At 39.3% G+C, this 13,910-nt stretch overlaps 1 protein-coding gene across 1 annotated transcript; it reads right to left on the bottom strand.

Moving 5' to 3' along the window:
• Positions 2,000 to 13,904, bottom strand: LOC109850400 (NADPH:quinone oxidoreductase-like). Its single transcript, XM_020420422.1, has 3 exons — positions 13,851 to 13,904; positions 13,562 to 13,753; positions 2,000 to 2,532 (listed from the first exon to the last, which is right to left on the bottom strand). Exons 2-3 carry the CDS (start codon positions 13,719 to 13,721, stop codon positions 2,231 to 2,233), a joined length of 462 nt encoding a protein of 153 aa, XP_020276011.1. The 5' UTR covers positions 13,722 to 13,753; positions 13,851 to 13,904; the 3' UTR covers positions 2,000 to 2,230.

The raw sequence follows: 13,910 nt of genomic DNA on the forward strand, positions 1-13,910 counted from the left end.
GAAATCATAGATTGTCGGATATCACCTTGAGGATTCTAACCTTTATTGCGTTTTTCTATATGACGTTTGAGGTGATTGGTGCCGCTCTTATGATGAGCTTGGAAAGTCTGGCCGCACAACGCACATTTATCCTTCTGGGTGAGGATCCTACCGTGTTCATCATTGGTGACATCTATCTTCTCAAAAAAATTTCACACATCAGATCTCGGCCTTTTAGGAGCTCTTGGTGCAGATTCGTCGTCACCGAATTCAGGATTAACACCGGTAGGATCGGTAGGAGTAGCTGTTGTAGGAGGACTCATTTCAAGATCAGTAGGAGATAGGTTTTGCTCTTCATAATCAGATTCGGAAGACATTTGATAAAAGGATTAGAAAGTATAAGAGATTATTAGAGAGTATAAGAGAATATAAGATTTTATAAAAGAGTATTAGAGAGAAGTATATGAGTTTTGGTGTGAGGAGAAGAAGTGAACCCCCCCCCTCTATTTATAGAGTCGGCCTCCTAGGAAAATGACCAAAAAACCCTCACAACATAGCCGTTTTTTGACCGTTTTAGGAGCAAAACTGCAAATATGACCGGGCCGGCCCGGGCCGGCCATAACAGTCACTTCCGTGATCGTTTTCGCCAAACGGTCACCTCTGGTGACCGTTGGCGCCGGGCCGGGCTGGACCGGGCCGGGCCCGGGCTCGGGCCGGTCGCCGTCGAGAAGGCCCGGACCCAGGCTCTGACTCGGGTCTGGCCCGGGTTTTCGGGCCCCGGGTCGGCATGCTTTTTGGACAGACCTAGTTGGGTGTAGTTACAAACATAATAGTTTATGTGACTTAAGTAGCAACAGACCCTTAGTGCATGCAATTTGCCCAGTTTTTTAATTTGATTATTTATGGTGACTGTTGACTAAGTCCTGTTACTAGGGTTTTTACATTATTATTATATTAGTTATGGGAACATAGAAAAGAGTAATAAATTAATGATAAAAAGGAGTAGCCTCCGCCTCTTGTGAAGTTGTGCTCCACCTCTAACACAAATATGCAGGGTTTTTTTTCCTTTGCAAGTATTAGGAGACTAATAAGAGAACTAGTTGATTCTTTCACCATATTAAATGATAGACAAGTATGGATCACGAATTCAACATTGTTTGGTGGAAATCTATATTAGTCATCTTAATTTCACTGTCAATCTGTTCATCGGATAGTAGTTGGATCATCCATTGGAATGGTTCATCATGTAACTCAGTCAAAGGGTATTTACTTTTGACTATATCCCATGGAAACAACAAAAGTAATTACTTCAACAGTCGAAGGTGGATTTTTTATTTATTTATATATAACTATCTCCGCCTTAAAGGATATAAAATTAGGTAATTGTGCGGATAAACCCCTTCTATTATCGCTGTTTCGAACTTGTTACCCCTCCAGTTTAGTTTTGTAAGTAGACCCCTCGAAAGAAATTTTGTTTTACTATGTTACACTCAAGAGGGACTACATGTCAAAAAAAACTTTTGACAAAGTGAGGTGTGTCAGTCCACAAAGAGAATGTATTGTTCCTATCAGTACCGCCCGCATACGAGCAGACAGTTCTGATCTTCGACGTGAAAAAATGGTTAAATTAACCCACAATTAACGGCTCAGAACCACCCACCACATACATGTGTTTCTGATAAGATGTGTGGTCCAAAGAGCATTAGACAATGCAATCACGAACTTCTGCTCTCAACTTTCTCCAAATACTTATGTTGTTGTAAATGATAAGAAAGGGTCCGTTAAGAAAAGGTTAAATTTTAGGAGTTTTGCGGGACACCATTAAGTTCAAGAGGGTTAAGTAAGGTAAACAGAGTTTGTGGGTTATGTTAAACCCCGAAACTTCAGGTGGTTATGTGATATTAACCTATTTTTCTACATAAGATCCTCTATATGATATTTTCAAATTGTTGTACCAAGTCCAGCCAACTTATTACCCCAAGGAAGGAAAAAAAAAAAGATGTAGATGTCACACCGTCACTTCAATCCAAATATTATCCACAATAATCACAACAACAAGGTATACAATTTCTATAGCTAAAAATTATATTCCATTTCACAATACACCAATGACTACCTGAGCTCGGTGGGGAGAATATGTTCACATTACACAGCCAACTTATTTCAACACAAAGCAATAGGCAAAGACACAGTATCAATTGGACCCAACAATTACAAACAATGAATGCTTTAGGTCTGATGAACTAACACACTACTTGCTCTGAAGCCTGTGAGTAAAAGCCTGCAGAGATAACAGGATTTGCTTCAATTTTTCTTTGGTTTCAGGATCGATCAAATTTCCATCACTGTCGAATTTCTGTGGGGGCTCGAATGCTTTGACGAATAGCTCTGGTTTATTGATGAAGTGAAGATTAAGAAAAACTCCAACTTGGCGAAGATGGTACTGGGATCTTCCTCCACCAAACCCACCGCCTGCACTCACGATGGCAGCGGGCTTGTCGTCCCAAACATTCGGTGCTCGGGATGCCCAATCGATAGCATTCTTTAAAGGACCTGAAAATTTGCTGGAAATAGAAAACATAAGAACTGAGAAATGTAATAGATGTAACTTATGGTAGTCAGCAGATGAACAGTGAATTTGGATGCTGAGAGAAAGAGTTCTTGGTATGTGCGCATAAAGCAAAAGAAACTTTTTTTTATAACCAAACTAAGATGTAATCGATTAGAGATGTTGTCCACTAAGGGGTTATTGGTTGGGATATTTTGGGGGATAATGAGATAATTTTGGGGATTCTATTTTATAATGTTATTCATTGGGATAATGGAACAAGGATAATACTTTTTTGTGTTATTGGTTTTTTGGAAAACTACTAAGACAATTACACCACTTGGGATAAAATTACCCCACTCATATACAAATTTTTTTCCCAATAGTAAAAATTTACCCCATCCTCCATATTAGAACAATGTTGTTCCACTTTGAAGACAATTGTGATAATTTTAAAATGTTTTTGTATTACTTAACTAATACATGCAATTATATTATAAATATATGACATGATATATAAAATATAACATATATTAATATTTTAATAACATAATTTAATAACATATATTAATAATATTATATAATAGTAATTATAGTATAACGTATTTATTATAATATTATATAATATTGTAATAACATATATTAATAATATTATATAATAACATATATTAATATTTTAATAACATATATATAATATTTTAATAACATATATTAATAGTATTATGTAATATATTATATTATTATAGTTATTATATATATGACATACTATTATAATATAATATAATAATTACTAATATTAGTAAAATATTATAATATTTTATAAAGTACATTATATCCTATGATACTATATTATAATATATTAAATTAAATAATATATTATTAAAGTATTATATTATATATATTATTCATATATTATATCAATTATTATATAATGTAGCATACTAATATAATGTTAATTAGTAATTATTGTATAACATATTATATTTTTGTATAAATAAAATAATGTATTATATTATATATTATATTTTTAAAATATTATATTAAATATATTGATCATATATTATATTAATTATTATATAGTATATCATGCTAATATAATATAATATAATACAATATAATAATTAATAATAGTAATTTGTAAGTACAGTACAATATATTATATTTTAATATAAAGTAAAATAATATTTATATTATAATAATATACTAAATAATATACTAAACCAATTGGATAAGTTAATTTAGAAGTAATTAATAGATAAAATTATATTTTAATAAGGTGCCACATCATCAATTATCTCACATGAATTGTCAAATCAAAGGCTCAAATTATCCCATTATCCCACTTTACCCCATTCAAAATATCCCAAAGGGGTAAAATTATTCCATTGGAACATTTTTTTCACTTGGCCCCAATTTGTCCTAACCAATAACCCCCCTAAGGTAATTTAGATTAAGATGCTTTCATTTTAGCAGTTTACAGTCCGCTTTACCAGGAGCATGCTCATGCCTTAATAATTAGGGTAATTACAGATACACCCCCTCCTAATTTAGGGTAATTGCAGATAAACCCCTTTGGGCCTTAAAAGGAGTTGGTCACTTGTTACTCATAAACTGTTTTATTAGCACTTCGACCCCCTATATCCAAGTGACACGTGTAGATAACAGTGAGATAACTCCATTTAGGCGACACGTGTAGATAACAGTGAAGAAGGGTGATACGAGTCGCCGTGCGAGCACCTTTGATTGCGGAATTATCAAAGATGAGTTTTGAGAAGAAAACAGTAAAACACACAAAACAATTCAATTGGTGAAGGAAAATATATTCTCTAGATTATGAAGAATAAAAGATTACAAAATCTCTCTCACAATCTCTCTAGAATAAAGAACAACTTCTCTATCCTCTTTTAAACTCCAATCTCCTGTTTAAAAACCCTAAACAATCCTTATTTATATGTCAAACAACGTGGGTGACAAAGTGGTAAATAACCAATACAAACCCAACTAGGATTCGCATCAAAACAGAATCCAGATCGGCCTAGGAAACACAATCTGGTCGACCGATGTACCACTATCGGTCGACCAGTCATCCGCTATCGGTCGTCCGACAAGAGTGCGTTGGTCGACCGACCAGAGAACATGTTTCTCGACCCTGTAGTGTGCACGAATCCGGTCGACCGGTGTTGGTCGTTCAGTCGACCGGCCAGAGCCTTTTCACTAGTTTCCTGATTTTCGTTGTTTTTCTGATTTTGACCGTTTCTGCCGCCATCCGCGGCTCCGCCCACACTTCTATTCTCAAGCTACCATGAAAATCATCTATCATCAAGCTCTAATGAGGATCACTAAGTTCCCGAAACAGAGAAGATACACTCGTATCATGCCCCCCCTTTAAGAACTTGAAGTCTCATTCAAGTTAGAACTTCAGCTAAGTAAACTCTCGAACTCCTCCTTCTTTGTTGAACCACTTAGTCTTGCTAGGAACCTGACCTTGACGTCCAACCAAAAACGACTCCTTCATCCTCCGTCTAGTCGTGGTCACCTTCCGCTTCAAACAATCCTCTTCCAACGGCTCTTCTCTTTTAAACCACAAGTCTTCAACATGCGGCAAGATCACCTTGTTGTCACCATCATCGTCCAGCAATGGAGGCTCGAACAACTTCAAGTGTTCGGTATTAATCACCGAATACATGCCTAAGGTGGCATATCCAGCTTAAAGACGTTGTCACCGATCTGATCGAGAAGCCGAAACGGACCATATCGTATAAGTTTCAACTTTTTTCCTTCTCCCTTTAGCCGCTCATTACCTAACTTCAACCACACCATGTCACCTTTGTCGAAATTACAAGGAACTCGATATTGATAATGTTTCGTCTTGTACTTTGCTTGTGACTTCTTCAATTGTGATTCGATCGTAGCGTGAATCTGTGCAATCTTCTCCAGAAATCGCTGAGCCTTCTGCCTTTCACTCCCTTCTTTGTTGTCGACTGTAGCTGCACTAGAGAATACTAAATCGAACGGACTTGGAGGTAAGAACCCGTAACACGTCTCAAACGGCGACTTTCCCGAAAATCTGTGAATAGCCATGTTGAAAGCAAACTGAAGATATGATAAGCTCTCATCCCAAGTCTTGGGATGCCTGAAATTATACCCCCGCAACATGTGAACCATAGTCTGGTTAACTATTTCTGTTTGTCCGTTTGTTTGTGGATGAAAGGTCGTGCTTTTCTTCAATCTGGTGTCCATCAAACTTCACAAAAAAATCGCAAAAGTGCCCGAGGAACCTGCTATCCCGATCCGAAATAATCGAATTCGGCAAACCAAAGTGTTTCCACACATGTTCAAAGAACAATTACGCTGCACCCGCTCCCATCACGATCTTCTTGCAAGGGATCAAGATCACCATCTTGGTAAACCGGTCCACCACAACGAACAAGTAATCATGCCCGTGTTTGGTCGTTGGCAACCCTCCTAAAAAATCCATAGAAATAACTCTCTCACGGTCTAGAAGGCAATGGCAACGGTAGATACAATCCTCTCTTTCTGTTAGAAGGCTTCGATATGCAATATAGCTTACACCCTTCAACATACTTGGTGACATCCTCTAACATCTTTGGCCAAAAGACATGGCGTCGTAGATTGAGAAGCGTTTTCTGAATTCCAAAATGACCTTGCACACGTGATGTATGTGCCTCTCTAATCCACTGTAACCGATTGCCATCCTCCAGAATGCAAAGTGATGTCCCACGATACAACAAACCATCTGCTCCGAGCTCAAACTCCCCCTTCCGACCAGCCTTCACCTGCTCGAACACACTGCTGAAGTCTTTGCTGAATGTGTATATTTGCACACACTCCAAAGGAACCAAGGACTGAATACGCGTCGCCACCAAAAAAGTTCACTGATGGTCGAGACAGCATATCGACCAACTTGTTAGTCGCCCCCTTCTTGTACCTAATGATGATGTTGAACGTCATCTAATAGGACATCCACTTCATGTGTCGTGCCTGCTGTAGCTTCGTCTGGGCATGTAGAAACTCCAATGGCTTGTGCTCCGAGTGCACAACTACCTCCTTACCCAACAAGTACACCCTCCTATGCTTGATCGCCTGGTAGAGCGTATAAAACTCCTTATCGTAAGTTAGATAGTTCTAAATAGCACCTGTAAACATCTCATAATGGTACTTCACCGATTTCTCATCCCGTATCAACACAACGCCCATAGTATAGCTTGAAGTGTCGGTCTCTACCTCGAAGGTCCTCTGCAAATGAAGCAATGCTAACACCGGTGCCTCAGAATTCTTCCTCTTCAGTAACTAAAAAGCCTCCTCATGCGTCCTCCCCCATTCAAACTGAACATTCGACTTAATAAGACCATGTAAAGGTGTCGCATAAGTAGAAAAATATCGAATAAATTTGCGCAAATACTAGCAAACCCCCATGAAGCTTCTCACCTCTGTTACTGTCCTAGGCGTCGGCCACTTCGTGATCATCACCACCTTGCTTGGATCTATCCTCCGCTGGTCTTTCACCATAATGAAGCCGAGATACACCAACACGTCCTTCCCATATTCGCACTTCTTCCGGTTGAGCTTCAGCTGACCGTCCCGCAACACTTCAAACACCTTCTCAACATGAACTAGATGCTCCTCCCAGGTCCTGCTGTACACCAAGATATCATCGAGATAAACTATCACAAAATCCTCTATAAAAGGTCGCAACAAATCATTGATGAGCCTCATAAAGGTCGCTGGAGCGTTGCATAACTCGAACTACATCACCAACCACTCGAACAGGCTCTGCTTGGTCTTGAACGCGATCTTCCAAGTGTCATCCTTCCGAATCCTCACCTGATGGTAACCAGACTTAAGATCCAACTTTGTGAAGAACCTCGCTCCTTCCAACTGATCTATAAGATCATCGATCAGTGATAGTGGGTAACGATTCTTGACAGTTATCTTGTTGAGCGCCCGGTAATCCACACACATGCGCTAGCCTCCATTCTTCTTGGGCACCAATTGCACAGGCGACCCGCAAGGCGAACAACTCGGCACTATCACTCCCGTCTCCAGAAGCTCCTGAACTTGCTTCTTTATCTCTTCGGACTCCTATATGGATATGCGGTAAAGACTTATATTCGACAAAGAACTCTCTCCCGTCAGCATAATCTCGTGGTCCACACCGTCTCGATGAAAATCCAATGATCTCTGAAAACAAGTCCGCATACTTGGCCTTCAACCTGTCAAGATCTCCCTCCTGAAGCTTGCTCAAGCATACTCTACTCAGCTGCTCCTCATAAGGCCTAATAAACAATAAAACAAACTTCTTGCTTGTATCCACTAGCCTCTTCGCCTGAGTCACCGTCACCAAGCTCGTCTCCTGTGAAAGAGATGCCAAACGAAATATGAACTTCTCACCATCTTTGGTGAATGTGTTCTTCTGAGCCCGTCTTTCATAGATTGTGTATCTATCCCACAAATAGGATTACCCAGTATAACCTGACAAACATCCAATGGAACAACGTCGCACGTGACCTCGTCAATATACGACTCGTAGAGTGCAAATCTGAAAGTGCATTGATTAACTACACTCAACCCTGTCTCCTTCTGCATCCACCCTAAAGGATAGGGCTTCCGATGCTTGATCGTCTTCAGACCCAACTTCTGAACCAAGGTCTCGGATATCAAATTCTTCTGGCTCCTTGGATCAACTATGGCATCAACCAAGCTGGTCTTCACCTGCAACTTGAGAACAAAAAGCTGCTCCCGGGGGCCTTCGTCTTCCTTCGCGGCCTGCTTCCATGCCATAAGGTTGAGACTACTATTGGGCTTCGTCATCCTTGAAACTTCTTTCAGACCTTGTGCTTTCATGTATGTCTTTTTCTCCTCCTTCAACCCCTTCGGTTTGAGATGATGATACTTCTCCCAGCACCGATCAGCAACGTGTCATGTTTGTTTGCAGTGATTACAAGTCAATCCTGCTTTTTCTGGATCACCCTTCTGCTTATCCTCCTTAGGTTGGGAGCCACTAGACTTGCCTCCAGCTTGCTTGGCATCTCCCTTCATCTCGTTGCTCTTCTTCTGCTTGCCTTCAATGGCAATAGCCTTCACGCTCACCTCCGCAATCGACTCAACCGTGAATAGCTTCATCTCCTTCCAAATGTAATCGTTCAAACTCGCCATATACTTCACAAAACAGAGTACTCCTCCGCCGCAATGTTTAGGACCATTGCTTGCTGCTGAAACTCTGTAGTGTATTCTTGAACGGTTTAGTTAAATCTTTGGCGCAAACCGTACCACTTGTACCAACGCTCTTCAAGAAATCCCACCGGGTAGAACTGCATCCTAAGTAGCTCCTTGAACCTGTTCCACGATACCGATTTCTTCTCCTGTTTGCAGTAGGATTTTCACCAAGTCAACGTGTGCCTAAAAAGCTCAATGTCGCAAAAAAAATCTTCTCCTTTGACGAATAGCCATAAAGAGTGAAATAGATCTTTATACGCTCGATCCAATCATCAAGCCTCTCGACACTTCCATCATAAACAAGAATCTCAACTCTAAAATCAATCATTAGATTCTGGTAAGAACCATTATCCCCTTGTTACTGAACAGTCTTGACGGCCTCGACCTCCTCATCGGAATCTGAATTCTCACTATCTCCATCGGATTCTATAGATTTCTTCTTGGGCCCCGCCGAAGTTTCACCTTTCTTTTCGCCTTCGTGTATGAGATCGACGAGCTTCATGAGAGTCGAACTGATTGTCTCGATCTGTTTTTTCATCGCATCAAGCCTCAATGAATTGTCGTTTTTAGCCATCTTCTTCTTACTTGATTTTTGGACTTCTTTTAATGAAACAAGAATCTCGTCTAGCTTCTTGTATTGCGATCGAGTAAGGACCATACATAGGATTCCCCTTCACAGGATCTGATCACTCTGATACCAACTTAATACGAGTCGTCGTGCGAGCACCTTTGATCGCGGAATTATCAAAGAAGAATTTTGGGAAGAAAACAATAAAGCACACAAAACAATTCAATTGGCGAAGAAAAATACCTTCTCTAGATTATGAAGAATAAAAGATTACAAAATCTCTCTCACAATCTCTCTAGAATAAAGAACTTCTCTATCCTCTTTTAAACTCCAATCTCCTGTTTAGAAACCCTAAACAATCCCTATTTATATGTCAAAAAACGTGGGTGACAAAGTGATAAATAACCAATACAAACACAACCAGGATTCGCGTCAAAACAGAATCCATATCGGCCCAGGAAACCCGATCCGATCGACCGATGTACCACTATCGGTCAACCGGTCATCCTCTATCGATCGTCCGATAAGAGTGCATCGGTCGACCGACCACAGAACTTATTTTTCGACCCAGTAGTGTGCACGAATCCGGTCGACCGGTGCCGGTCGTTCGGTTGACCGGCCAGAGCCTTTTCACCAGTTTCCTGATTTTCGCCGTTTTCCTGATTTTGACTGTTCCCGCCGTCATCCGCGACTCCATCCACACTTCTATTCTCAAGCTACCATGAGAATCATCTATCCTCAAGCTCCCACGAGGATCACTAAGTTCAACTGAGAAGATACACCCGTATCAGAGGGAGGGAGGGAGGGAGAAATTATAGAAGAATGGGGTTTGTTTTTGCTTTAGTACAGTTGACCATGGTCTAGATAGGACAAAACACGTATTCTTCCATGCAACATTAGAACTCAAACCTAATCCACCCATCTTAATTTAAAACATTCAGAATGCCAAAGAAACTTCAAAGTTGCCTGTTTGTCAGCAGTTTCCAAAAAAGCAATTTATCACATCAGAAAATAGGATTCTATATGCTGTAATTTTCTTTATTATAAGTCTTTAATCATGATTAATTTGATCGATGATCTCAAATTAGCCAGTAACAGATCCACAATAGGCTTTACATTGTTCCTAAATACGTGTAAAGATCCTATACTTGAAGCACCCAAGTGTAGTTACATGTCCAAAATCAATTAAGTGGGTCACTTGCGCACCAATATGAACTTCACTCATTTGGACATCCATGACTGAGTATAAGCGCTTGTATTGGAGTGGCGCTTGTATTGGAGTGGCGCTTGTTTTGGAGCTCCAGACAGAATGCTAGATTCAATCACGAGTTCATAGTTTCAGACTGGCAGTACATATTCAGCTTAAGTTGAGTGAGTTTAAGTTAAAAACTTTTTACATGTGACAATGCTTGCCTTTGTTTAAAAGTCTTCACAATAACAAGAATTAGATTAAGCTGATTAGCTTCGTATTGAGGCTGTAGTTCTTTAAACCGAAGAGGGCAGGTTTGAACCAACCACACCAGAATATGAATCCAAATTGCATAGATTATATCTTATATTGGCTTAGTCGCGCATACTAAGCTGACTGATAAATCACAATGGCTAAGATCAAGTTGGCTTGGGCAAGATATGGAGGGTTGCTTGTGCAAACCTAACCTTATCAGAGTTAAGGTCTCTTGCTCATAGACTAACAAATCAAAGGTTATAAATAAATCTTAATCATATCCACAATATGCAATGCATAAGCAATTTTGCAATTCACAAAATTACATAGAATTGCCCTTCGCCAAAAGAACGGCAGTGGAGGATATTGACCTTGCTTACACATGAGGGGGTAATCTTTACGCACTAGTATAAGGAGTAGATTAAGCCCATACTAAGAAGTACAGTAAAAAGTGAAGGACAAAGATTAAAAATTTGGATCTGTGGCATACAGTTAGAGCATCTTTAAGTCAATGTCGTGTCTTTACAAGTTAATCCTCTAAGTGGTCCATTAAATTATAGCAATGATCAAAGGACATGTCAAGCTTGAAGCAATTTTAACGTGGATGATCGAGGAGGTTTTAACAAAACTGCAATAATAATATTATATTAGATAGAAGATACACGCCTAGTTTCTTCAACTGACCAAAACTTTTGAGTTGATAGCTACTGAATACATACATATGTACATGTCAGACATTCTAGGGCACCCCAACAATGACACCCATGTCCATGCTTACGTTCATAATGCCATGTAAGATTGTGTGGAGTAGAACACTTGTGCATGAAGAACTTATAGCCCTGTTGCTTGGAGCATGCCAAAATACTATAGAGAAGTTTAGTCTTAATCATTAACTCCAGAATATGTTTGGGGGTCTGAGCCTAAGCCTCGACTACATTGTAGAAAGGCGTCCAAAGCGTTTCTTCATAGGTTTCTCTGGAAAAATATCCTTGAATACTCACTGTCTTAGCACGCATCTCTAAATATACTTTGCATGAATATACACATATAAAGAATTATAGAGTTAAGTTGTCAGAGAAAGTAAATGCAAGGCCATACTAGTATATTGAAGTGTTCAGACTTCCCGGATACGAGTCAAGGCGGGGTTTCCCCCCTTTCATCTACTGAAAAAAGTACCAAGTTGACAATAAGGATACACCGACAACAAGTTACCATCACTTGAGAGAGCGAGTAATATTAACAGTTCTTGTTGATTTGGGTTTAAGACCTAATGATTAAGGATTCTAGGGATAAAGTACTTTCAACATATAAGAACCTCTTGGATCAACATCTATCACCAAGCCACTATTATTGTAGGGTGCTCAATGCTCATATTGCTTCAAAACAATGGGACATATGTTAGAGACCTAGGTACAAAAGCTAGGTGTTGGAGGTAGGGGTGCTAAACCGTATCCGTATCCGAGGAAATATCTGTAACCATATCCGTTAGGATACGGATATGCTTACTCAAATCTATAACCGATAGGATTTAGTTACGGATATGGTTTTGTAGTAAAATATCTGTATCCGTATCCGAAATATCCGAATACATATTAGGCATACTCTTAAGATAGTTTCGATTCTTAGATTATGGATTTATGGTTAATTTTGATGATCAAGATGTCTAATCTTAACTTTTTAGTTATAATGAACATATTAACGAACTCTTTTTGTATCACATAAACTACATTTTTCTCAATACTATCTAGTTTTCTCATATCCGTTGTGTATCCGCATGCACATCCGCTTATATATCAGCATGTATATCCGTAACCGTATCTGATTTTAGCGGATATGAATATGAATTTTTCTTACTGAGGTATATCTGCATCCGTATCCGTATCCGAGAGGGGTAAGCGGATATGGATATGGTTGCATCATATCCGAGCCGTATCCGGACCGAATGCATCCCTAGTTGGAGAGGGGTAAAAAATCCAGATCCTCGTTTAGTGAGATGGGACTTAAGTGATCCCAATATACCACCATGCTTGCTAGCTTTGCACTAAATCTAGATAACATTTGTCAGAGGTCTACGAGAACTCACCACTGAAAGTTGACTGTTAGAGCAAATGAATCCAAGTCTAATAAACTCAAATTGACTCCTCGTTGCATTAATGTGGGACTAAAACAGTGTAAAGTCTTTAGGAAGTGCCGAGATCAATGTTGGTTTCTATTGATGTCAGTACTCATAAGACATGGGTGTTATTTAGTTGAAGATGAAAGTAAATTTCCATTCACTAAACCAACTCCCAACTATTTTGAGAATTAAGTGACAAAATTTTCAATTCCCTAACCTTCTCGAAATCAGAAAGGCCTCAAACTTAGTATATCTTCTCCAATCTTTCCTGATTATCAAGTCAATTTGGAGCCTATTTCTCAAAAAAAAAAACATCATATGAGCAGGTAAATTTCACTAAAAGCCCGAAAACTTTGCGTGTTTGACACCTAACCCAAATAATTTTAAACTCTCACTAAACCCACAACAACTCTGAAAATTCCATGAACTCTCCCGAGAATTTAACCTGATGTTTATGTGATATGATATTCTGTGTCTGGGAACTCAAAATATAGGCTGATGCTATTCATAGAAAAAAATTAAAACACTTTGGGTGTTTTCTCGAATTCCCAAAGTATTGGGGAGCGACTAGCGAGAGTTAATTATGGCCCAAACTTAGTGGGGTTTAGTGAAATTTATCCTAATTATTATACTAAAAAAACAACAATATCGGATTGTTGCTAAACTCACCAGTCATGGAGTAATTGTACTCGGGAGAAGCAAAGAGAACACTATCAGCTTCAAGAATCTTCTTTCTAAACTCCTCCACAGGCTCAGGAAACCCTCCATCAACCTCGAGATCAGTGTTCAGGAAAGGGAGGGGGGAGATATCGATATACTCGATCTCCATCCCTTTGATAGACTCTTTACACAGCTGAATCGCTTCAAAAAAAAGAAACGAAAAGAAATTACATGGAAAGAAAATCCTTTTTTTTTCTTATTTTTAAAGACGAGAAAAGATTAGGGTTAGGGCTAGTACCAGAGCGGAGGAGACCACGGTTGTAGGAGGCTCGCCGGAGGGAGCCGCAGAGGGCTGCTA

The sequence above is a fragment of the Asparagus officinalis genome, chromosome 7, assembly GCF_001876935.1.
Source record: "Asparagus officinalis chromosome 7, Aspof.V1, whole genome shotgun sequence".
Classification (NCBI taxonomy): Eukaryota; Viridiplantae; Streptophyta; class Magnoliopsida; order Asparagales; family Asparagaceae; genus Asparagus; species Asparagus officinalis.

Bases quoted from the DNA above. Each gene is read 5' to 3' on its own strand.
- LOC109850400 (XM_020420422.1), bottom strand. From the start codon at position 13,721: ATGGAGATCGAGTATATCGATATCTCCCCCCTCCCTTTCCTGAACACT. The intron at 2,533-13,561 runs GTGAGTTTAGCA...GCAAATTTTCAG, and splicing joins GTACAATTACTCCATGACTG to GTCCTTTAAAGAATGCTATC.